At 39.7% G+C, this 26,911-nt stretch overlaps 1 protein-coding gene across 4 annotated transcripts in view; it reads left to right on the plus strand.

Annotated features, from left to right (window-relative positions):
- spen (spen family transcriptional repressor) overlaps nucleotides 1–26,911 on the plus strand; it is a 34,094-nt gene that overhangs the window by 2,066 nt on the left and 5,117 nt on the right. For 3 of the 4 annotated variants that reach the window (XM_048178375.1, XM_048178376.1, XM_048178377.1), the window contains exons 2-11: nucleotides 732–1,052; nucleotides 5,992–6,621; nucleotides 13,281–13,441; nucleotides 13,577–13,777; nucleotides 13,877–14,028; nucleotides 14,139–14,264; nucleotides 15,673–15,786; nucleotides 18,425–18,538; nucleotides 18,636–18,736; nucleotides 18,827–26,516. In XM_048178375.1, coding sequence (XP_048034332.1) covers nucleotides 732–1,052; nucleotides 5,992–6,621; nucleotides 13,281–13,441; nucleotides 13,577–13,777; nucleotides 13,877–14,028; nucleotides 14,139–14,264; nucleotides 15,673–15,786; nucleotides 18,425–18,538; nucleotides 18,636–18,736; nucleotides 18,827–26,516 — 9,610 coding nt within the window. Of the gene's footprint in view, nucleotides 1–731; nucleotides 1,053–1,165; nucleotides 2,826–5,991; nucleotides 6,622–13,280; nucleotides 13,442–13,576; nucleotides 13,778–13,876; nucleotides 14,029–14,138; nucleotides 14,265–15,672; nucleotides 15,787–18,424; nucleotides 18,539–18,635; nucleotides 18,737–18,826; nucleotides 26,517–26,911 lie in introns of those variants that run through there. The other variant, XM_048178378.1, reaches the window with a different exon arrangement.

Consider the following 26,911-nt stretch of genomic DNA (forward strand, 5'->3'; position numbering starts at 1 on the left):
AGCTGCTCACCTAGAGCCTCCATTTGAATGCCTATTGTTTTGAATTGCCTAGTCTTTTTCATACTTTGCTTACCAAGTGTTGTTTTAACCCTTATGTACACCTGTCTTATATTTATGTATGTTTTGTTTAGTTGTTTAATGATTGATATTAGTATATTTACTTGAAGCTTAAGCCTATATGTCTTAAGCCTAGATCATAAGTTCATCAAACATGTCCTGAAGAGGTATAGAGCAGATCAAGACATCATACTGAGGTTTCAAGCCTTAATGATTTGACAATGATGACATTTGACTGATTTTTGGCATTCATACATACATCTTAATGGTGTAACCGCACTAGTTTTGCAATGCTGTGGTGCACCAGAAACAGACTATCAAAATCTGATATTTGTTTTCCTGTCATAATTATTGGATGTATTCAAATGAAGGGAGGAATTACTGGCATATGGTTAATACTACTCATACAGTGGTACATCTTTGTGTGGTGATGCAGAAGGCAGGTTGTTTTTATTTGAATCTACTTATTTACATATTGCACAAATGACTGGCACACAGGTTTGTTTTCACTCTTTCTTTTGCACAATCAAATCTGCTCTTTGTGGATTGGCAGTATGCACAATGGTTATTCATATCAGCGTAATTTACTGCAAGTATCATGCAATGCATTTGTGTTTGGCTACTAGTTAATACCCGTTTGTTCTTTTTTTTTTTTTTTTTTTTTTTTTTTAAAGGTATGGACGTGTGGAGAGTGTCAAGGTCCTTCCAAAACGTGGATCGGAGGGTGGAGTGGCAGCTTTTGTGGATTTTGTGGACATTAAGAGTGCTCAGAAAGCTCATAATTCTGTCAACAAGATGGGAGACAGGGACCTACGCACCGATTACAATGAGCCCGGAACTATTCCCAGTGCAGCTCGAGGCCTGGATGATAGCCTGTCCATAGCCACTCGTGGGCGGGATGTTTCAGGGTTCACAAGGGGGGCGGGGGGCCCTGTGTATGGGCCCCCTGTGTCACTCCACAGCAGAGAGGGACGCTTTGAACGCAGACTAGACGGGTAAGTGGACATAGTTTTTCTGAAGGCAGGGGGACCATTCGTTTCTTGTAACTCATCTCTCCCTCCCAATTATTTCCGTCATTAATTGGGCTAATTTATTGTTTTGGGGGCAGGGGACATATGGGAAATTAAGTGAACACACTGGAGGGTAGTGATTTGGGCATCACACTTTGATGGTTGAGGTCTGTCATCGCTCACCGTGTAAAGATGAGCCAGTTTTGAAGTTTGTCAAAGCATGGTGAACATGCATCGAAATTCATAATCATTATGTAGAGCTTAGCGTGCCTCTGCATGGGGATTCTCTCAGAGTTGGATATCGCTGCGAAGAGAATCCAGGGCATGTTTTGGATATCAAAATATTCCGGGATTTCTGGAAGCGAAAACGCATCCGTGACCGCGGCCTTACCTGGAATTGCCCTATTCTGGAGTACTGTACCGCCCAAGGTGGATTAATGTCTTACTTCATGTGTTTTTACTCTGTTATTGTAACACGATTACAGTGTTGATCAATTAAGACCCATTGATTGGTAATTGGATTAATAAAATGGGTGGTTTAGGATCAGTTCTTTCCCTTCGATGATCTGGAATGCTCTGGATGTTCTGTGGATTCTTAATCACACTGGATTAATATTACCCAATGACAAGGATATTCTGTCACTACAATTTCTTTTCTCTTTTTTTTTTTTTGGGATTATTTGTGGTGTTAGGGTTTTGCTTTTAATTACATGGGAGACTTCTGCCATTGATCAACATGGTAGAATGTGACAGAAACACAGTGAGCAAATCTCTTTGTTTATTCATTACTTATTTATAGACCATTTAAGTTCATTTTTGCTTTTTTCCCTGAACGCCAAAGAAAAAAGAATGGATTTAAAGTAGTATATGGTATACTCTCCTGAAGAATTAACTGATTTTTGGATCCACAAAGTAAAGCATGGAGGTATTGCTGTTGTGGGGCTGAAGACTACTCACTTTGGATGTGAAATATCCCAGTGGATTACAAAGCCCCATAACGGATCTGGAACTACAGCAGACTGTGGATACACTATAACTAAGATGAAAGTCAGCTGCTTCTAATGGACTATTCCAATGCCAATGGATTATTGATCTCTTTTTCCAAACGTCAATGAAATTCCACTGGGATTTGTAAAACATTGATCGAACACCCATGTTTTCTGAGTTGACTTGGATTATTAACGTCACAGCGGTTAGAACACTGGTACCTTGTTCTGATGGGATATCTGGAAAGTGAACTGTTTTCAGCCGTATGTTGGTGGCAGGATTTTAACTGCACTGAAGAGGGATTTAAAGTCTCAGAGGCATCATGCAGAACAATTTTACATCTTCATATTTTTAAAAATCCACAGAGAAATTTTGTTTCAAAGGACTAATGAAAATGAAGAACAGAAGTAATGCTCTATGAAGAACCAAATTATGGATTTATTATGTTTTTGGACTTCTTTCTCCAGCCTGTTTTTGATCTGATGGGAGTTCTTTGCACTGAATCTGAGTTGGACATTCTACCGCCTGACTTTTACCTCCATATGCTTTTCCCATATCGATATTGACTTCTTTTTTTAAGATGCATGGATTTTTATTTATTTTTTGGCCGAACTATTATGTTGGATCCTCAAAGATAAGGATTACTTCGTTGGTTTTTTTTTTTCTTACCATTTTTACATTCTACATTTTTAACCCCCTTTTTTGCTCACAAAGTTCTGTCTCCCTAAATTGTATTTGGAATTGTAGGTCGGGTTACCGCTGTCTGAAAAGGTTGGTATGTTCTGCCCTGTGTATATTAGCTGTTCTCTAACCCCTAGTTTGATCCCCTGTCTTTTTTCCATCTCCCACTAACAGATGTAGCTGTTAAACAGGCTGTTTTTAGTAGCTTGTTGGCATTTGCAGATTTTTACCTCACTTTGCTGTCCCTTTCCTGATTCTCACTCTCTTTTACACTCCCTGGCTTTTTGCCTCTCTGCTTTACCTACGTGAATAATTTGAATAGTGTTTGAGGCATATCACGAAAAAAGGTTCAAATGACTTTAAAGAATACAGCAAAGCTGACCAAACACATTACAGCTCTGTGGAAATGGAGGAGATGGCAAATGAGCTGTGGAGTGTTGTGATGAAATGTTTCACCACTGTTTGTCAGTTCTTGTGGAAATTACAGGAGTGGACTATATGTACTGTAAGGTTGATCACAGTCAAGTTACACAGCTGGCTTTCACTAAACAAAAGCATCTTTTTCTAATGGAAACCAAACCGATTAACTAGGTCAGATTTGTTGCTACATGCTCACTATTACTCACTTTCATTGACTAACAGATACTTATTCTGGAGAAGCTGTATCTCAAGCTTTAAATTTAACAGGTCCGTTATTATTTCAAACTTTTAGTGATTGAAAATGATAAAATTTACTTGTATTATAAATAGCTAATATATTAATGTGTAAATTTGCTATGTTGCTTGGCAACCATACAGTTATTAATGGTTGGTGGTCAGTATATTTGCAGAATATTAGTTTTTTTCTGAAGAACAGACATAATGCTGTATGAAGAACAACATTATTATTATTATTATTATTATTATTAATAATAAAAAAACTATTGGTGGCTCTGTTGTGAGGTTAAGGGGACTTAAGGCAAAATGCTTCTTGTCATTTTTAAGAACACTACACTTGTAATAGATTACCTATCATGAATTATTGCATATTAATATTTTCTTCGAAGTTCGAAAAAGTACATGAAATAATTACTTTTATTTGTAATCTAATTAGGGCTGCCCCCGACTAAAGATTTTTCTAGTCGACTGGTATTCATTCATTTAAGCCAATAGTCGACTAATCACATGTTATATTAATTTAATTACTTAAATATATACTGGGTGATAGAATATAAGCCTCGCACCCAGGCGCACGCATAAAGCTTGCCGCAAAGCACTGGCAAAAGTAATGATTATGAATGTGTCGGAAAAAAAGCAAGGAGACATTTTAATTGTTTGTTAATAAACTAGATGAAGATGTTGACGATGCTGACTCATCATCTCCGCAGTATAGACGTGCCTATAGAGAGACATGCACTTTGGATTAAAATCTGAGAGTATTTGTTTTTGATTCTAATTGGTTTGTTTAGAAATAGATATTTCGAACTTTCTTTTTTCATGTCTGTGAGGCAAGTAGCCTATGCACTGAGTTTTGGTTCATTTTTGTGATGTGCTGCTGTTCATGGAGACTGAGACAGCAGAAAGCGCATCCTGTTTGTTTTGTTTATTTTACAAAGGCACAACGTCTTGTTAAGCGTACACAATAAAAGTAGACCATTTTGGAATGATGTATTACTCTTATCTGTATGACAAAAAATGACGGAGTATTTTAAGTTGAAATAAATGCAAGTGATCGCGGCAGCGCCGCCATGCCGTAAGCATGCCATCACTTCAGCCTCAACACTCCGCACAAACACTTGAATACTGAATAATAGCGCACCTTTAGCTAGGTTAACATTAGAGCGAGCAGCCATGTAAAGCTGCTACTACTTGCATGTTTACTGTAATTACCACAAGGACGTGCCGTTATCGATCTGTCCCTCACGGACTGTGCGACTTCGCCACTTCCTTTTTCTTTTTTTTTCTTCTGCGACTAACCGATTAATAAAATCTTGGTCGACTAAGCCTCTTCTAGTCAATCAATGTTTAGTCGATTATTAGGGGGCAGCCCTAAATCTAATAACTTGTAAATATTTAAAACCCAAAGGTTTATCAATGTAAGGTACTGAAAAATCTATTGTTGATTACTACTAGTCGTTAGTTACTAATTTAAAACTGGTGTGTTTTATAAAATTATCAGACCTCACCCATAAAATTAATTAAAATAGAATTATCTGGTACTGCAAAATATCTTGCTATTTGACTTGAGAAAGGTTACGGAATGGTTGCAGTTATGTTTTAATAGTTGGAAAAGGGCTACTGAAAATACAATCTTCAAACATTTCAAAATGGCTATTAAAATGAAGCTAGCATAGAGGTTAGTGTATCATAGCATCCTCTTCACTCAGGGTTTATTTTGTTCCTCTTTTAAAAAAAAAAAAATCACTCTCATGACCAAAACAAATTATGTTGGACCTTATTATTGCAAAAGGCCTTTATTCCAAAATAATGAATTTTTATAACCCCTTGCTTTGATTTTATTCTTTGAGACTTAATTTTATTCATGAAACATCATTCCTGTTAGTTAATTAAGAAATCATGAAATGAAGCAGTAATATGCAGTCATGCTATCATTGGAGGGAAGTAGGATGTCTAGAATTTGTAATCAAAAGATATTTGCTTCATTATTTTCATGGTAATACAGGATAAATTATCTGCATCTAATTGGTCAAAAAAAAAACTTCAATCTAATTTCAATTTTCAGTAAGGGTAATGTAATTGCAATTTCTCACTAAAAAGACAAAAACAGTAGTTTTAGGCTATGCAATTAAAAAAAATTCATTTAACTACCTAAAAAAAAAAAAAAGGGAACTGCCATTGTAAAATAAATGAATCTCTGGCTTCCCCCCCCCATCTACCCTGTGTAACTTGGAATGTGACTGACCATGGCATGCATGACTTTTGTCATGCATATTTTTCTTCCCCTTTGTTTTCAATATAGATTCAGTATTATTTCAGAAATGCTAAAAGAGTAAATTGCAAAAAGGACTCAAAATCCCAAATAAATAAAAAAAATTCCAAGTTGTCCTGACCTGGTATCAATGTTTGTATTGAATGCTACAATAAAAGGAAAAATCTAAGACAGCATCTTTCCAACATGCACTTGCAGTCTGTTTTGATTAAGTCACCTCTTCAACGCATGTCACTTGACTCGTATACCTGTCAGGGATGAAAATAACATTCATTTCATTCTTTCCATTTTTCTTTGCCATCCTCCATCCCTTTCCTTGTCATGTAGGGCTGCGGACAGTCGGGAGCGATCTTACGATCACAGTTCCTATGGACATCATGAGCGTAGCAGCAGCAGCAACACCAGTAGTTTTGATCGCCAGCGTCACTATGAGACCGATTATTACAGAGACTCTAGGGACCGGGCCCTCAGTGGAGCCAGCGGGAGTGCCAGTTCTGCCAGTGGCAGCATTGGAGGCGGCTCATCAGCAGCCAGTGTAGGTGTTGCAGGGAGCGTTGCAGGAAGCAGCAGTGCTGGTGGAAGCAGTAGCAGCACTGCCGGAGTGGGAAGTGGCGGCTCGACACCGGGAGGCATTGTCTACTATGGTTCTCGAAGCCGGAGCCCTAGTCGTTTTGAGACTACAGAGACTCGCTATGAGCCCCGTGCCCGTGAAACTTTCACACTTGCTAGTGTGGTCCATCGGGATTTATACAGAGAAGAAAGAGGCAGACGAGGAGATAGGAAATACCACCACAGTAGCAGTCGATCGCCACACTCTTCGCAATCACACAATCCATCACCACAGAGGCTGGCGAGTCAGGCAGCGCGGCCGGCACGCTCCCGCAGTGGCTCAGGATCCCACAGTCGCTCCTCCAGCTCTGACTCCGTCAGCAGCACCAGCAGTAGTGGCAGTGGCAGGTAAGTGCAGTGAAGCATTTTGGTGCATCTCAGCATATCTATGGCAGTAAATTTGCATGATATTAAATATTTGTCAGAGCTCAACAACTTTTTTTTTTTTCATGCCAGAAGTTCGGATTTTTATTTGCCTGCCAATGTTTTCAATGGCAAAAGAATCATACATTTTTATTTTTAGCAATCTATTTTTATATATATTTTCTAATAATATTAAAAAAGTAATTTTTCATTAAATGTTACATAAATTCATGAACACACTTTTGCTGGAAAACGAGGGCATATGATGCAAAACATTGGTTTGTAGTTTAGTTTCCATTATAACTGATGCTTTAAAGACTATCACATGTCATTTTTGCAATTTCCACAAAACCTCATCTGTTAGCCAGCTAGATAACATTATCTTTCTGACAAATCAGCAGAGTTTGCAACAGTGGAGAATCAAACATTAAGGTTTGCAAGACACAAAAATGAATGTAAAACATCAAAGAATGTAACATTTTCAGTGGTTCTGTAAACTGGCCCAAAATTCCCTCATGTGGGTCATCCGTATTGTTGAGCCATATTTCTTTTGAAGATTATGTATTAAATTCTTCTGTGCAATGTGCAATTTTCAGTGTTAAAATAATTTATCCTGAATTAAAGCTGCAGTCCGTAACTTTTTTCGTTAAAAATGATCCAAAATCAATTTGAGCAAGTACATAACCAGCCAGTGTTCAAAACTATCTCCTTATCTTAGCCCGATTCACAACAGTAAGCTTGTAATAATGTTTTATAATGAATCGATACTGGCGGATTTCTGCGGGAAATTAGAGCATGCAGCCATTTGTTTTTGCGTCATTACGTCACGTCTGTAGACAGAAAGAAAGGAGTCCCTGCTAGTAGACTATGCATATAGAATGCTGCTGATAGCAGATCATCTATAGCCTTTTCTCACAGCAGCTGCAATAATTAAACTTATCATTTTGATGGTGGATTGTAATCCAGAAAGGTCCAAATGACAATCATCAGTGACAACTGGAGATTCACCTGTAGTCAAAAAGCAAAAGACTTCGGACTCCAGAGTAGCTACAGAAATTGAAATCTACAGGTAACGCTAATACACACTAAATACATAGTCACGCAATGCTTATGTTGTTAACATTAACAATTTGAGAACAAAGTATAACAACAATAATAATTTGCACGGTTTGATGCAATATGAGCTAAGCGATCGTTAGATTTAAGCAGCACGATTTATTGTAGGCCTAATGCTTTTCCCCTCAGTTGGTCAGAACAAAAATGGCAGATATGTTACTTGTTCAGATGACATTTTCTGGAGAAAATTCCTACTATGGTCATACTTCAAGACTACAATCTGTGATTCCAAAGTACAGTATCCACATCGGTATGGTGACTGACAGCAAGCATTAGATTCATCCGTGCTGAGGAGCTGTGCCAATGCACAATGCACATAAAGATAATAATTCCGCCGCATATAACTGCAATTGCAGGTTTCAAACAGAGATGGCGACAAAGAGGCAAAACTTACGGACAGCAGCTTTAATATGCATAGGCAAGAAAGCAATTCATAGGTTGTGACTCTGGCACTATCAAACAGGAGCATTATAATCGGTTTAAAAGTCCAATCCGAATGAAAATACTCCATATAAACACCTCAAATTCATGCTTTTGCTTGATTAAGAGCAACACTTTACCTAAAAATAGCATGCATAAGAAATAACAGAACTCCTTGTTGACAGGAATAAAAGGCTGAAAACGGGACATAAGCTAATGTGCGCATGTCACAAAGTCGTTCAGATTGAAAGCGGCAGCACACGTAAACACCATATCGGATTAGATAACGTCTCATGTAAACAGTCCACCAAATTTTTCATTGGGAATGATTTTAATCAGAATGACAAAAACAGTGTACATGTAAACATGGCTATTGTTTTATTTGTTTGCGCATCTCGTTTGAGCATCTCAACTTTGGCTCAACTTTGAGTTTGAGTCAGGACTATCTTTTTGTTTGATGTAGGTCTGAGGTATCTGTTTGGAAAGTGGCACAGAAGTGACATTACTTAGCATGTCTTTCAGATTCTGTTCAGCTATATTACTGTAAATTGCATGACGGGTGCTTGTAGTAGGATACATCTCAGACTCAAGCCACATGCTTACATAATGGCCTTGTTTTCGGTGGTCTTGGTAATCACCTAGCTCTCTGAAGTAGTCAGTAACCATGGATACTGATTGCAAATTAAGTAGTTAGTCAGCAACAGTAAATATGCTTCTGTTGCCGTTCAGCTTTCAACATTATATTTGTCACCCAGTCAGCCTTTTCTGTTTTTCTTTTAAAGATGCTTGTTTTTAGCTTTTGTTACATTTTCACAGGATGCTAGAAGCTATAGTTCCTCTTAAAAGAAACCAGCAATGTTTTTAAATGACTTTTCTGTCACTTACAATGAGTAATATTGTTTAGTTGATCAACTTGAAAACTTTTTACTAAATGTTTTAGTTATTATGAGTATTCATCACCCCATTCAAGTCAATATGTAGTACAGGGATGGGCAATGTTGGTCTTGGAGTGCCGCTGTCCTGCATAGTTTAGCTCCAACCCTCATAAAAGAAAACTCACCTGCCTGTAGCCTTAGGCTGGCCACACACTTGAAGATTTTAAGCCCAATTTGCACCCCCCGAACGATCGGCCAGATTCGAGGCTTGTCGCAAATTATTTTGTCCAAAAAAATCCTCTCTTTTGTGGTGTCGTTATGATTATTTAACTGATCTCAAATCGTAAATATCAAATATGTCGATTTGTCCTCCATTTGTTTTGTTAGAGGTTTATAATGTTAAAAATCTATTTGAAACTATCATTATTTCTGTGGGCTTTTAAATTTGGTTAAGATTTGAAAATTGTCTAGTGTGTCCCCGGCCTTAGTAATCTTGAAGACATGAATTAGCTTGTTCTGGTGTGTTCGATTACGGTTGAATCTGAACTCTGCAGGACAACGGCACTCCAAGACCGACATTGCCCATCCTTGATGTAGTAGTTGCACCTTTGGTCTGTGTGGAAAGGTCTCTGACTGTGTCACATGTGGCCACTTTACTCAAGACTGGTCAAGCTCAGACAGATTACATGGAGATTGTGAGTGTGCGGTCACCCAGTGTTTCAGGATGACTCAAGCTCTTAATTATTGATATACTAACTTTTTATTTACCTTTAACCCCTTTTGTTTTACTACATTGGTTGAGTGCTTTGAGTATTGATTGTGTTGTACTTTAATCACTTAAAACCACACAGACTGTGTCAAGTATTTATGGCATGTCAAAAAATGTATAACTAGTGCAGCCAATTGGATTATGAAACTTTTAGATTTTATTTTTGGTGTGTTTTATATTTTATGTCAAAGGGAGGGAATACTTTTTTATGGGAACTCTATTTTCTCTGGTTCCTGAACAAGTTGCAGATTTGGCTTCAAGCACCCTGAGTCTGCATATTGGAATGCCCTGGAGCAGATACCTGTGTAGGCCATAACCGCTCTGGGGTGCATTTCCCAAAGCGAACTATGGTCGTAAGTCCCATTGAACTCTATTGATAACGACGGAACTTGCGACCATAGTTGGCTAACGATGCTTTCGGGAAACTCACCCCTTGTCAAGCACTGCCCCCAGCAGGTTTTAGACTATAACTTTATCTTTATGGGAATCTCTTTTTATCCTTTAATTTTAAAATGCAGAGGTCTCTGAAATGTTTCAACACAAAGAGTTGTTGTGACTATATCAAAGGGAATGCATTTTGTTAAGTTTTACCTCTCTACTTCCTTTTTAACCATATCTGTATGACAGAAGCCTTTTGTGCTTTTGTAAATTTAATTTAATAATGAATCCAATTAAATGTTTGGTTAGAAATCTTGGATTTTGTAAAAATGTACATCATAAAAACCGCCTAGTGAATCGTTTGCATGTTATCACTAAGCAGCTGGGTGAAGTTCATAGATTTTTCTTGGCCTACCCCTCTGTGTTGTCAACATGCATTACCAGGAAGTATGTCTGTTGTAATGGTGGAGGAAAAAAAACATGTAGACGTGGTGCAAAGTAACTTTCTCATAAATCATTACCAGCTATAGGAAGTAATTGAAAACCAGTTTTTAACAACATCATACTTGAATGTTTCAAATGTCAAGAAAGGTGTTTTTTATTTGGTATTTTTAGCTGCATTGTTTACCAATGACAACCTCAATGTTAAAGGGTCATGAGGATCTAAAGCCTGTTCACACTAAGAAGAATATTTAGTGTCATAAGCATTTTATTGAATTAATTTCAGACCAGCACAAAATTTGCATTCCATCATCTTGACAGATTTTTCTAAGCAACAGTGAATGGGAAAAGAGTCCAGAACTGGCTCTCTTGTCACATTACTGTACCCTATTTGTTGTTGTTTGATAAATACCACAGTGAATACAAAAATCTGAACGGCTGTTTGACTTCTTTTCTTCTCCGTGACAAGCAGGTGTCAGAAATGGAAAGTTTGCATACTACTGCCTTTGTGTACCACTGTATCTTTTGCCATTTCTTTTTCATTGGTCTGAACAGACAAATCACAAATGAAAATCAGACCAAATTTTTGTGCCAAACATATGTTTTTATGTCAGCAAACCATAAAAAAATTAGATGTTGACTGACCTAGTTGACGTTACGTACTTTCACCCTTTGGCCCTGTTTACACCGATTGGATCACAAGTGGACGACACTAAATACAGGTGTAAACGAGGTGTAAAACACTTGGAACTTGTCCACTTTCAACCACTTCCAGAGGTAGTCAAAAATGCATTCAGCTGGATTTCTTTTGTAGTGTAGAAACTCATGTGGTCGAATGTGTTCGAACAGCCACTATAAAGACCGCCTACTCTCTGCCTACGGACCTAGTGCATAAACACTATGGGAAGCGCGCTAGCCAGATGGGATTTGAACTTTGTCGGCTGAAGACCCAAGTTTGGTTTGAAGACAAACTTATCAAGCACAATGTTCTCTCACCATTCCTGATTTCTAACACACACTCACCGCGTTCAGCGTGGTCTTGGGGCTATCAGAGCAGAAATGAAAGCTGCTGCTCGCTGTATGTTTTTCGTCTCCGGTCATGTTCATATGTAAATTGCGCTAGCTTATTTTGTCCATTAGATCAAAAGATTTACATTAGATTTAAAACATTTACCCGCCCCCTCGAATAAATCAGGACAGAAGTGGTTGAAAGTGGACAAAAGAGACTGATTAAAACTCCAAGTGTAAATGTGTCTCTCTTGTCTGCTTGTGATCCAATCAACCAAAGAGGCATCTTAATACCAGGTGTAAACAGGGCCTTTGATGCTGACTGAGCTTGACTGGGCTTGGCTACAGGCATTGGGTCAGACACAAATGACTGATACTTCAGAAAACTTTGTGTGCAAGATGCGTTTTGATTGACGGTTGGCCCGTAGCTTTAGGACATCAACACAGACCTTCGTTTGTAATGAGAAATTTAGTAGAGATTGTTCTGCTCATTATTTATTTTATTTTTGGTGCAGCCAAAGCAATTAATAGAGATATCCAGTTTTCAACAACCGTTGTTTGTTGGAGGTTTTCTAAGTATGCCTCACACAACCATTTTGTGTCAGTTTTGTGCAAATTACAGGGTGGGCATCCATAGGAATTAAGTGCTGTCATATATTTATTTTTGTTTTGTTTCAGAAAATTGTCTTTCTGTGCCTTTTTTTTTAAACAGTGTATTTGTATCAATCAGTTTAAATATAACTGACTTAAATTTGAACATGCATTTCCTATGACTCAAGCAATCCTTTTTTTTGATTTTTGTTTATTTGAATGCAGAGTTGGTTCTTTTCTAAAAATGAAGCAGATTGTTTTCTTATATGTTAGTTGTATTGAATGCTTTTTGAGGAGAAAATGCTGTAGGGGAATTTTAAGAAACAACGGCTGATGTATTTTCACACTGCCCACTTGAACTCCCCCCCACCCCCGTGAGATCCAGTTGGAACTGGAAATTTCTAGCCACTGCTGGCTCCCTGCCCACTCCCACAGGCCAGCCCCTATCAGCCGCACTTCTGAGAGAGAGAGTGAGAAAAGAGGGCAGTGCAAAGATGTAAACAGACAAAAGCAAAGCCATGTAAATGGCTGAATCATAGTGGGGAAAGAAGTATCCACTTTAATGTCAAAATGTCAAGGTTAGGCAGTCAAGATATTATATAGCATTTGAAATGTATAAGCATAATGAAAGAAAGATGGATTTGCAAATGCATGTATTTATTTATTTAATTATTATTATTATTATTATTATGTTTAATATATACTTGAGTGGTTGGTTCTTTCTGTTCAAATAAATGTTTTTTTTTAATTAAATTATTATTTGTAATTTTAGCTTTTTATGTAATCATTGTTTGCTTGCACAGTTGTTTGGCTCTTGTCAGTGGCTAACTGATAATATATGTAGAGAAATAAAGGAGTGTCACAGTTTCACTATTTGAAACTTGGATAATCTAGTGTTGTAGATATTTTCAGTCACTGGTAGACACCGTCTCTTTTTTTGCAATAGTGCCTCTCTGAGGTGGGAAAATAAACTGCATGAATAAACTGGAATTTGTAAATTCCCTTAAAGGAATGATTCTAAGCATGTTTGTGTGCTTTTCTTACAGTAGTGATTCCAGCAGTAGCTCCAGTGATCGATCTCCAGCTCGATCTGTTCAGTCAGCAGCTGTACCTGCCCCTTCTGCTCAACCCCTACCTTCACTGGACAAAGATGAACCTCGCAAAAGTTTTGGTATCAAAGTGCAGAACCTCCCTGTGCGCTCAACAGGTGAGGCTTTTATGAGTTTGTCAAATTCAAAAATGGCATCGCCCAACAAATGTAATGCAACGCACTTTGGTGAGACAGCATTACTAAGCAGTACTAAGAGTATTAATGTAATTATGCTCTCCCTATCAATTTTAGATACAAGCCTAAAGGACGGTCTTTTCCATGAATTTAAGAAACATGGCAAAGTCACATCAGTTCAGATCCATGGTGCCTCTGAGGAACGATATGGATTAGTGTTTTTTCGTCAGCAAGAAGACCAAGAAAAAGCTCTAAGTGCATCTAAAGGGAAGCTGTTTTTTGGGATGCAAATTGATGTCACTGCTTGGCATGGCCCAGGTGGGTTTTCCAGCATTTAGTGCACAATTCTTTGTTGTTACTAGAGGGTTTAGAAGTAGCATTAGGTCTAACATTGTTCTCTAAACTGTTGCTAAATAGAAACGGAGAGTGAGAATGAGTTCCGGCCTTTGGATGAACGTATAGACGAGTTTCACCCCAAAGCTACGAGGACATTATTCATAGGAAATTTAGAGAAAACCACAACCTATCATGACCTGCTGAATATATTTCAGCGTTTCGGAGAGATTGTTGTAAGTAGAATTTTGAAAATGTGTTTTAAAAATGTTTTTTTTTTTTTTTAAAACAAACAAACAAATTCTGTATTGTCAACTCTTATTTATGTACTTTTTTTTTTAACCAGGATATCGATATAAAAAAGGTAAATGGTTCCCCACAATATGCCTTTCTCCAGTATTGTGACATAGCAAGTGTCTGCAAAGCAATTAAGAAAATGGATGGTGAATACCTTGGCAACAACAGGTTAAAGGTGAGGATGGGATCAGATTAATCAAGTGACTCAAAACATGGTTGTCTAAAGGTATTTTTTTAGTTCCATATACACTGCTCAAAAAAATTAAAGGAACCCTTTAAAAACACATCAGATCTCAATGGGGAAAAATACCATGCTGGTTATCTATTCTGAAATGGACTAGGTAATGTGTCAGGAATGAAAGGATGCCACATCGTTTGATGGAAATTAAAATTATCAACCTACAGAGGACTTAATTCAAAGACACACCGAAAATCAAAGTGAAAAAATTATGCAGCAGGCTAGTCCATTTTTCTGACAATGGGTCAAAGGATTTCATCCCAATACCTAATGGCAGTCAGGGTGCCATTGTATATCCTGTAGAGGTCTGTGCGTCCCTCCATGGAGATGCCTACCCAGACCATCAATGACCCACCAACAAACCGGTCATGCTGAACGATGTTACAGGCAGCATAATGTTCTCTACGGCTTCTCCAGACCATTTCACATCTGTCACATGTGCTCAGGGTAAACCTGCTCTCATCTGTGAAAAGCACAGGGCGCCAGTGATGAACCTGCCAATTCATCGAGCTCCACAGTGCCGGGCAGTGAGCACAGGCCCCACTAGAGGACGTTGGGCCCTCAGGCGACCCTCATGAAGTCTATTTCTGATTGTTTGGTCAGAGACATTCACACCAGTGGCCTGCTTGAGGTCATTTTGTAGGGCTCTGGGAGTGCTCATCCTGTTCCTCCTTGCACAAAGGAGCAGATACCAGTCCTGCTGATGGGTTAAGGACCTTCTACGGTCTGTCCAGCTCTCCTAGAGTAACTGCCTGTCTCCTGTAATCTCCTCCATACTCTTAAGACTTTGCTGGGAGACACAGCAAACCTTCTGGCAATGGCACGTATTGAGGTGCCATCCTGGAGGAGTTGGACTGCCTGTGTAACCTCTGTAGGGTCCAGGTATCGCCTCATGCTACCAGTAGTGACACTGACCCTAGCCAAATGCAAAACTAGTGAAAAACAGTCAGAAAAGATGAGTAGGTAAAAATATCAGTGGCCTCCTCCTGTAAAACCATTTTTGTTTTGGGGGTTGTCTCATTGTTGCCCATCTAATGCACCTTTTGTTAATTTCATTAACACCAAAGCAGCTGAAACTGATGAACAGCCCCCTCTGCTACTTAACTGACCACATCAGTATCCCAGTAGTTTAACTGACTTGATGCTATTCTCTGATTAAAAAGTGTTCCTTTTAATTTTTTTGAGCAGTATATTTAACAGACAATCACAATTAATTTAGTAGAATATTTTTTAGAGAAGAAACAAGTGTTTACAATTATTTTTACAGTTCTACTCATTAGAATTAAAACCTATAGATTACACAGGACATGATGATTGGCTTAATTCTTAATTTTCTTTCCTACAGCTTGGTTTTGGCAAGAGTATGCCTACTACATGTGTATGGTTGGACGGCTTGTCCTCCAGTATTACCGAACAGTATCTAACAAGGCACTTTTGTCGTTATGGACATGTTGTAAAGGTATTCATCCTGTGCATAATTTAAAGTTTCTATATTTTTATTAGAGGGTTAGTTCACCCAAAAATAACAATTCTGTCATTAATTTCTCACCCTCATGTTGTTCCACATCTGTAAGATTTTCGTTCATCTTCGGAACACAAATTAAGATATATTTAATGAAATGTGAGAGATTTCTGTTCCTTCATAGAGATCCAAGTCAAGTCAAGTCACCTTTATTTATATAGCGCTTTTTACAATGCAGATTGTCTCAAAGCGGCTTAACAGTGATAGCAGGGCTAATCAAGTCAGAGGTGACAGTAGCAAGGAACCAAAACACCAACAGGTGACAGAATGGAGAAAAAACCTTGGGAGATTACAGGTCAGAAGTCAGATTGGATCAGAGCATTCAAAATATTTAATCCAGTTCCATCTGGTTGAAGATCGGATTCATCACGCTTGTATGGAGAGGGGTTTGTTGAGGATCTGTGCCACTGGCTGTTGTCAATGAGGCCTTCACAGGGGATAGTCTTGTTGTGTTATGTGTATGCCAGGTTAAAGAGATGTGTTTTTAGTCTAGATTTAAACTGACAGTGTCTGCTTCAACAATGCTAGGAAGACTGTTCCAAAGTTTAGGTGCTAAATAGGAAAAGGATCTACTGCCTGTGGTTGATTTTGATATCCTATGTATTATCAACTGGCCAGAATTTTGAGATCACAATAGACGCAATAGAAAGGTAGGAAAGACATCATTAAAGTACTCCATGTGACTCCAGTGGTTTAACCTCAATTTTGAGGCGACTTGACTGCTTTGCACAAAAAACATAATTTACCACTTTATTTATGAAAATGGTGATCTTCAACTCACGTCAACACAACGCACATGCACGAGTGTTTATGAGAGCACCAGGGTGTATTTGTTTTGTGTTTACGCGAGAGCTGACATTGTTGCGTGAACATGCTTTGGATAATATTATTTTGTAAATAAAGTGGTAAATTTATATTTTTTTTGTACAAAGCACTCGCGTAACTTCATAAAATTGAGGTTAAACCGCTGGAGTCACATGGAGTACTTTAATGATGTCTTTCCCACCTTTCTGGACCTTGAAAATGCTAGTTGTGTTGGATCTCTATGGAGGGATAGATAGGGATTTCATTAAAATATCTTCATTTGTGTTCTGAAGATGAACGAAGGTCTTACGGATGTGAAACGACACAAGGGTGTGTAATTAAAGGGTCATGAAACCCCTCTGTTTTACCCTGGTTGTTCACACCTCTGAGCTGCCAAAACTCTGTTAAAATGGGCGTCTAAAGCTCTGGAAAAGTAGGAGTGTAGAGGGGGAGAAGAGGGGAGAGAACAACCAATGAAGCACAGACATAGAGCACTCTCATTATACAGAATAATGAATATTAATATATGAGCACGGAGAAAATGACAACAAACTCCCAAGCACACGGGAGAAATGCGAAAGAATATTTAATAGGGCTAATAATAGGCTACTTTGATTATGTTTACGAGCACTGCAGTCTCAAAATCAATCTTTTTTTCTATTACAATAATCGTGTCGTTGCGTTCAGATAGGCTACACCACTGTATCAGTGTCCAGTTTGCACATATAATTCATTTGAAGAAGACCTGATGAAATATGTGTGCATAACTACACCGTGCTGGTTAATGTTTGGTGCAGGAGAATGTGTGAAATAAAAACTTTAAACACAGATACTTTATTCTGTATGAGCTATGAGCCACGTGGCGAGTGTTATTAAACTCGTCGCGGAGCTCCGCACTGAAACCGATCATATGCGCGCTCCGCGTCTATATCCTAACAGTCGTATCTTTCATGTGTTCGTATTCAAACTCCAGTTCTGACCGCATCGCAGGCAAAATACAAACACCACACATGCTGCTGTGCTGAAGGAAACATAGCCTTTGGCTCATGTGTTTGAACGCAGCTAGAGCAGGCAGAGGTGAATGAACAGCACTTTTATGACATTTGAATTCTCTGCTGTAATGTGATCTCACGCGAACATATTTTCCATTTGTGCTGGTAGATTACAGCAAAACAATCCACATGCACACAAACCTCTGCTTTGGTCGCGTCGCAGGAAAACACTTTGTGGAAACAAACACCAACGATATGTCTCTGAATGACAAGAGACCGAGGCGAGAGAAGTGATACTTCCTCATGCATAATACCGCAATTATTATCTTATGCATACTACAGCGCAGTGATTGGATTAAATGAGCTTTATGTCATGAATACATGTTGAGAATCGCTCGAAACGGTCTACGTCAGCATGTTCGACCATGCCCATACTTGGGCCGAAAGTACATGATTATGTCAGATTTTGTGACATTGCTCCGACTCAGCTTTTCAAACCGGAAGAGAGAAATCGCTCTGAAAAATGCAAAAATAACTATTTTTCACTTATGAATAACATTGAGTACCTTTAGTGTTTTCAATGATGTGCAGCCTATACATATCTGTTTACATCTCAAAAAAAGTGTTTTGGGGTTTCATGACCCTTTAATGACAGAATTTTCATTTTTGTGTGATCTAACCCTTTAAACTCAAGTTCTATACTCTAATTTTAAAAGAGTAAATGCATTACAATTTGATGTTCACTTGATTTCTGTATATTCATTTTTTTATTAATTTAGGTTGTGTTTGACCGACTGAAAGGAATGGCCCTTATCTTATATAATAATATAGAATATGCGCAGGCCGCTGTCAAGGAAACAAAGGGTTGGAAGATTGGAGGAAATAAAATAAAGGTCTGTAATATAATATGAATTGTACCACTGCACTTTAGAGTGACTTGACAAACTCACTATTTGTTTGTCTAACATTGTTAATTAAATTTGTTTGTAGGTTGACTTTGCCAACCAGGAAAGCCAGATGGCTTTCTACCGTTCAATGCAGGCATCTGGACAAGACATAAGAGATTTCTATGAAATCATATCTGAACGAAGGTGAGATGTTATATGTTAACACCTCTTTCAATGTGCAGAATCATGGGTGCCTTTATTTCCTTTTATATTTATTAATTTCTTTATTTGCAGAGATGAGCGCCGGCCGCCATATCATGAGTTCACAGCTGAGCGGGCATACTATGAGAATGTGCGTACCCCAGGTTCCTACACAGAGGATCCACGTCGAAAATATCCTGCCAGAAGTCGAGAGTTTTATTCAGAATGGGATCCTTACCAGGGAGATTACTATGATCCACGATACTATGATGACCCCCGTGAATACAGGGATTATAGAGACCCATATGAACAGGATATTCGGAAGTACAGCTACTTACAAAGAGAACGTGAGAGGGAAAGGGAGCGGTTTGAAACGGATCGTGAACGTGACCATGGTCGACGAACAATTGAACACAATCAAAGCCCATCCCATCCACGTCGTCCTGCTAGCCCTGCTGCCTCCCCGTCCCTTTCTGAACGTCCTCCCAGTGACTCTGAACATCATGTTTACAGCCGCTCATCTGAGCGAAGTGGCAGCTGCAGCTCACTTTCTCCACCACACTTTGAAAAGCCAGATAAAATTCGTTTGGAGAGGCACAATAGGAGTGATAAATCAGAGAAAGAAAAATCAGTCTTTGAGGCAGATCGTGGAAATGGAGGAGAAAAAGAAAGACGTGCTGGACGCAAGGAAAAAGGAGACAAGGACAGGACTGAGAAGCAGAAGTTGAGGAAATTAAAACTTGCATCCCCCACTGTTCCATCATCAGAGACAGACCTTGAACTTGACAGGGACACTAGCCCAGAGGCTAGCTTAACTCTCCGAGGTAAAGCCAGTAAATCATTTATCAAAGACTACTCTGGAAAAGGAAAACTTGATCTGCCACCTTGTGTTGTACAGCTGACAAGAGTAAAAGAGAAGGAAGGAAAATTAATAGATGTTATCCTTTGTGAGAAACAAAAAACAAAGGTTGGGAGTGATCCTGTTCGGTCTCCAACCACCCCACCCTCAGTTGATCACAAGAGTATGCCTTTCCGCATGGACACTCAGGCTAGAGATTTCTTTAAGCATGGAAAACATCTCAAGGAAAAAGGCTTGGCTAGTCAAGTTGAGGTTGTGGATAAAGAGGGCAAGGTGAAAAACAAAAAATACTTCAAAACTGATCTTGCATTTGACACCAGCTCTTCTGTGGATGCTGACCGCTTGGCTGCACGAAAGAGGCGCTTTGAAGAAACATCTGGAAAGGCTGATAATTTAAGGAGGATAAGTCAGGAGGAGGATGAAGGAAAAATAAGGAGATTTATTGATGAACCTTTGTTGAAAGACATTGATTATGATAAAAAGTTGCTACGAAAAGAAGCGCACAAGAGAGAACAAAAAATGAAGCCAGAGAGGATGGTTACTGTTAGTACTTTAAAAGAAGAGCTGGACACTGTAATGTCAGTAGGCCTCAGCCTAGACCTTCAGGCTCGACTTGGGGAACCAACTGAGGAGGCAATAGATTCCTTAGATAGTCTTGATCAAAAGATAGGTACTTTTGGATCTAATAGTGAACCAAGTTTCAGTCTTGCAGTCTCTGATGATGGAAGTGTAGATATGGAATTTTCTAGAGACCAAGAGCAGCAGCACTTAACTAGCTACCACGTACACTCCTCAAGGCTAGAAAGAGATTCTGAAAGTAAGGAAAGATTGCTCTCGGACATTGATCACTCACAGAGTTGCAGAAAACAAATGGAGCAGAACCGTCGTCTACAGCAACAATTGCTAGAGTGTGATAAATCTGATAAAACTGAAAGCACACCCAGCACTGATGTAGAAGACTTTGAGTATCGAAGTCTTGTGCATGAGTTAGGAAAACCACCTCAAGATGTAACTGGTGATTCACCACCCTCTAAGCGAAAGAATTTAGGAGCATTTGAATTTGATTTTGGCACTAAAAGAGAGCAAGATTATCAGAGGTTTAGACAGATAAATGATGAACCTGAAAGGAGACTTTCTTCACTTCCAGGGACACCCTTTCCTGAGGAGAGAAATGCATCACAGTTGCTGGACAAAGAGCCAGATTCACCTTTGGCAATGGATAAAAATTGTTTGCATTTTGATGTATCAAAATATAATATTGACAACGCAGTGCACCAAGGGCTTTCACCACATGCAGAGATTTTGAAAGTGAAAGCATCAGTGACAGAAGAAGAGTTCTGTTGGGAGAGCAATATTAGGCAGGGCACATTGAGAGGAGAAATGAGCTTCCCTACCAGCATTGTTAAACGGGAAAGTATCCGAAAACGCCCTGAACATGAATTGGAACCTGGGGAGGTTCAGTCAGACTCTGATGAAGATAATGAAAGTAGGCACCTTTCACTAAAGCTAAACTCTTTCAAAAGAGAGCCTGAGGAGAAACTTTCAGATGTAAAGTCTTCTGAGTCTCTTGAAAAGAATAAGTTCTATGAATTTGCATTGGATAAGACCATTACACCAGACACCAAAGCTCTACTTGAGCGTGCTAAGTCACTCTCTTCATCTCGGGAAGAAAACTGGTCTTTCCTTGGTCATGACTCAAAATTCAAAAGCTTTCGGAATAGCACAGATAAGGAGAAGTCTGAACCCACTCCAAGACCTATTCCTTCTTGGTACATGAAAAAAAAGAAAATTCGCTCTGATTCTGATGGAAAGTTAGATGATAAAAAGGAAGATTCCAAGTCTGACGAACAAGAACGACAAGAGCTCTTTGCTTCACGCTTTCTTCATAGCTCTATCTTTGAACAGGACTCAAGGCGACTTCAACACCTTGAGCGGAAAAATAACGATCCTGAAGTTAGAGTTGGGAGAGAGAGTATTACAAATGATTCCCAAGGGGAACAAGCCGGGCCAGGAGGAACAGACCTCTCTCAAGAACCAAGAGTACTTTTTCATAGCCGCTTCTTAGAACTTCAACAAAGAGATAAGAACCAACAGCTGCCCATTTCAGAAAGAGTTGGTGTAACTGGTCAGATGGAGGAGGAGAAGGCACTGGATGAAGTGTTTGGGCCATCCCCCAATGTATCAGAAATTTCCCAAGAGTTGTCAGTAAGTCATAGTCCAGCTACAACATCACCAATGTCTCTCCCTAAAGTTTCAGAGACTTCTGTGCAGCATAAGCCAGTTTTGGCCTCTACATTAATAAATATAGATGGTCGAGCAGTTGTGAATGAGCGGTCAGAAGATGCTCCAATAGATTCTTCTCCATTAATTAACCTAAAGGAGGAGAACACAGCTGTTGCAGTGAGTTCTACACCCCCTGAACCCATGATAAAGGAAGCTGTAACTGTCAAAGAACCTAATGAAAAGCTGAGTGAGTCCAAAAGAACTGTAAGTCCAATTGCTGAACAGGATATTGATGTCAAACCTCCTACTCCTGGTGCATCTTTAAGTAATGTTGAGCCAGAATGTGATCCTTTTCCGGCAGCTTCTCCATTGTTTCCAAAGCCCAGTCAAGCTCAAGAGATTGCAGAGCTTTCAGAAACAAAAATGGAACCTGTTAATTATCTTCACAAGGTTGCATCCCCACTAGATGTGGAGCTGCCAGACACAGAACCTGAGATTGAACAGGTACAGCCACCACGTAAACAGCCTAAGAGTAAAAAGCTAAAAACTGTCTCACCAGCACCAACACCAATTCCTCAAGTTGCTAATGAGAAACCAGCTACACGAAAGAGTGAACGCATTGATAGGGAAAAGCTAAAAAGATCTTCATCCCCCAGAGGAGACTCCACAAAACTCATTGCTGACTCCAGAAACTCTACGAAATCTCCTGTTCATGCTACAGATTCAGAGCAGGGCCATGAATCGAACACAAACCATGGCAGAACACGGCAGCGACGGAATGTACGATCTGTCTATGCAACACCCCATGAGGATGAAGCTGCACAATCAGGAAAAGAGATTACAGAACCTCCCCGTGTCACCCGTAAGCGCTGTAGTGATAAGGAAGCTGCAACACAGCATATGGTAACTACACTTGGTAGAAGAGGTCGTCCACCCAAGACTCGCAGAAGAGGTGATGATATGTCTCCAATTAAGGGAGATCATACCAAAAATTCTGAAAGTGAAGACACTGAAAATAAAGAGTCAACATGTAGTGGAGAAATATCTAAAACAGCAGAGGCATGGCGCTCTCCACGATCTCAAAAAGGACAGTCTTCACCAATAAGAGCAGGACAAAGCAGAAAAACATTGAAATTGGACAAAGTGTCAGGTAGCCTAGAACCCATTCAGTCAGACAGAGCAGGAGTTGATGTGTCACCTGCCCTAGATCACCAAGCTGAATCCAAAGATGAATCTTCAATGCAAGTTGGGCAGTTGTCAGAAGATACCAAACAACATAACATATCTAAAAGAGAAAAGGAATTTGCACATTCTGGTGAGGAAAAATCAACAGATGTCGATATAGAAATCACTCCTGTAGAAAAAACACAGCCATTAGATAAGAAAGTCAGGGCATCAAGGTCAACACGGAACACCAAAACAATGCCTGATGATAAGCCTGTCAACATTGTTAATCTCACTGTGGATGCAGTTAAGAATGCCCTTCATTCAGATGATGACAAAGCTGCAAGTTTTGAAGGGTCTTTTAAAACCAAAGCCCCACAGTTAGTAAAAGAAGAGTCAAACATCCCAGTTTACCACAAAGAGGAAGATGTTCACAGTCCTGATGAAAAGGAGGAGTCTTTTTCAGAAATGGAGCCTCCTACTGATCCTGTGGCTGCATTGCTTGCCCGTCAAATGGAACTGGAAAGGGCAGTGGAGAATATTTCAAAACTTACTGATGAACAGCATCCAGCACCTTACAAAGAACCTCGTACTGAACCACCAATCCTAACACCACCTGTTATAGTACAACCTGCAGATGATACAGAGGTAGAAAAGCCTGCCAATCCAGCAAGTGAAACTGAACTGGCTGCTGCAATTGATTCCATTACTGCTGAGGATATATCTGGTGATGCAGATGGATTCTCTGCTCCAACAACATACACAGCCCTCCTTCCCACACCAGAGACACTTGTTTTGCCCGTATCAAGTGAGGTTATTGAACCTCAGACAAACTTGACTGTAAAGACCGTTGTACAGTCTGAACAAGATGGTGTTATAGCTCCAGATTCAAAATCTTATCAAACATGTAAAACAGATACTTCATTCACAGAATCTCCATTATCAGAGGCAGCCAAAAAAGGAGGAAGAGCACGGCCAAAAACTCCAAAGAAATCCAGAGGTCGAAAGGTTTCTTTGAACAGAAAATTAGAAATTGCTGAGGATGCAGTGCTGGAACCTGAATCCAGTACTGTCAAACTTCCAGAATCTATCCCTGAAGAGATTCAAACTGCCAATCCTAAGGCAGCGACATCAGCAGCTGCAGCAGCTGTAGTCACTGTTGCTGCTGCATGCAAACATGAAGCTACATCTACAGTGATTTTGGACACACCAAAAGAGGCAGAACAGCCTGCTGTTGACCAGCCTGAACCTCAAGAATCTGCCTTCCACTCTGGAAATAACAGTCCTTCTTATCTAAGGACACAACAGCTATCTCCTGAGCCAGTAGCACCTACCCTTACTTCACCTACAACCTGCCTGAATTCACCTGCATCCTCCAAGACTCCTCTCACACCCCCTGAGTGGAACACCAGGACAGAGGAGAAAGGAATTCTCCCTAAACCTCAAGTTAATGTGTCTTTGTCTACACCAGGAGGTGGGGGACCTCCAGCAAATCCTCCCATGCCCCCTGACACAAAGGCCTCTGATATTGACCCAAGCTCCAGCACATTGCGAAAAATTCTAATGGAACCAAAGTATGTATCTGCTTCAAATAGCAATGCAGTCCCAGGTATGCAGTTCACAACCACATTAGCAGATCCACGGATGTCTAATAATGAAAATTCAGTTGAGGCTGTGCTGCCTTTAAAGACCTCTCTACCTGAAGATAGACCTAGCCCCATAACTCAACTTGTACCTTGTACAGCACCACCACAGCCACCTCCTCTGCAACAATGTGGTACTCCGCAGATCTTAAAGCAGAAACTGGCTATAACTTCCACCGCTACTTCAGTCATTAGTCGGATCCCTATGCCCTTTGATTTCGAGGACACTCCTCGGATCTCTTTAAGCAACCGTAGCTCTGGAATGTCCTTACCCAAGCAGAAGTATCGTACAGGCTTGAGTGAAAATAGCAAGTATCATGGACTTAACCCCTCTGAGGATGGCGGAAGTGTTGGGCGCCCTGTTGTTGAAAGCACACATTGTAACACAGGGTCAAGTACTGGTTTGAGGGTCAATACATCCGAGGGTGTCGTAGTGTTGAGTTATTCTGGACAAAAGACAGAGGGACCACAGCGGATCATTGCTAAAATAAGTCAAATCCCACCAGCCAGTGCAGTTGATATTGAGTTTCAGCAGTCTGTAACAAAATCACAGATAAAACAAGAACCACCATCTCACCCCTCTACACCAAAAGGATCACAGACACCTACAGGTTATGGACATGCAGGGGTAGTATTATCTGGCCAAACCTTCAGTGCTCAGCCTGTTATTTCCTCGATTAATCATGAAAGTCCTAGCTCTGAAAAATCTGAACCAACCTACCACACTGGTCAACAAGGAGGTTCTTTGAAAGCCTTTCAACAGTCCACAAGCCATCCTCAACTTCTAAGGTATAGTCAGTCAATTACACAGCAGCAGCATTTTAAGAAAAATGGAGTAACTGAATCGATGTCAATGAAAGCTGATATAAAACCATCACAGACCTTCAATGTTAAGCCGGTTTTAAGCCCACACCATCCATCTTTGGTAGGCAATCACATTTTAAGTTCAAGTGCTCCACATGAAAGAGTGGTCACACAACCCAAGCAAGATTCACATTCTCCAAGGTCATCAGGCCATTCCACGTCACCCTTTCCAAAAGTTTGCCCTCCTAGCAGCTCAGTTGTTTTGGGACCAGCTGGCTCTATATCTCAGTATGTGTCAAATATACATCATGCTGAACAGTCAGTGATAATGCCCCCTCATAGTGTCACCCAGTCTATGCCCATAGGTCATTTGTCCCAAGGAGATGTCAGAGCCAGTACGCCATCATTATCTGGAATAGGTTATGGAATCCATTCAGAAAACCTCTTATCGCCCCGATCTGCACCTCCAAAACGTTCCACGACTCCTCAACCTGCAGTGATCAGAGATTTACTGAAGTCACATGCAGGTTCATCTGGTGGTGGCCAGGTTGAGACAAGCAATGATGATATGCAGAATCTCCCACAAGGACTTCGTAGAGCTTCTGCACCACAGTTACAACCGGAAAGCGTAGTAATGCAGCCTGAATTCAAAGGTCTGCATCACAGGGCATTGCGTTTAGATCAGTATGCCAGAGATGTGCATTTACTTGTGCACCAGCATTTGACTGACCATCCAGGTGTTGTAGAAAATCGCCAAACTCGAACACCAGAGGCAATGCAGTCATCTTCACACATATCATCTGCTTCTTCTAAAGCTTCCCCTGTGGTAAAGAATCCTTCACAAATTGTGAGGGATGCACCAAAAGCAATAGAGCTGAAGATGACACCCTCCCCTCACTCAGACAGCAGGATAATGGGGCACACCCCTGGCTCTGTGATGGTACCTTCTCAAGGAGTTCAAATGATTCATCCTGGAAATCCAAACTCCATGCCTGAATACTACAGAGAAATGCGTGGCTTCCATTCTCAGTATCCAAGTCATTCAGTAATTGGAATTAATTTGGCTAATCGTGGAATTGCTGCGTCTCAGGTGAGAATTTGTTCTGTGCTCTATAGAGTTTTGATATAATTTATGCAAACCAGTTATTAGTTATGTTAGCCATGATTTTTATTATATATATATATATATATATATATATATATATATATATATATATATATATATATATGAGTACACCCCCTGTGAACAAATACAAAAGATATATTTTCTTTATGATCACTAATACAATTCATGGAAAGATGGCAAAACTAAAATGTATTAAACATATACATAATAAGAACTGAGAAATATATGTCATCAATAGCCATAAAATAAGTAAATTAACCAATTTTGTTTAAATTAAGGATTGCAGAAATGAGTACACCCTAGATTCTAGATCCCAGAATCTATGTTTTGTAAATATAGGCTTTGGAAATAAACTTACA

The sequence above is a fragment of the Megalobrama amblycephala genome, linkage group LG24 (assembly GCF_018812025.1).
Source record: "Megalobrama amblycephala isolate DHTTF-2021 linkage group LG24, ASM1881202v1, whole genome shotgun sequence".
Lineage (NCBI taxonomy): Eukaryota > Metazoa > Chordata > Actinopteri > Cypriniformes > Xenocyprididae > Megalobrama > Megalobrama amblycephala.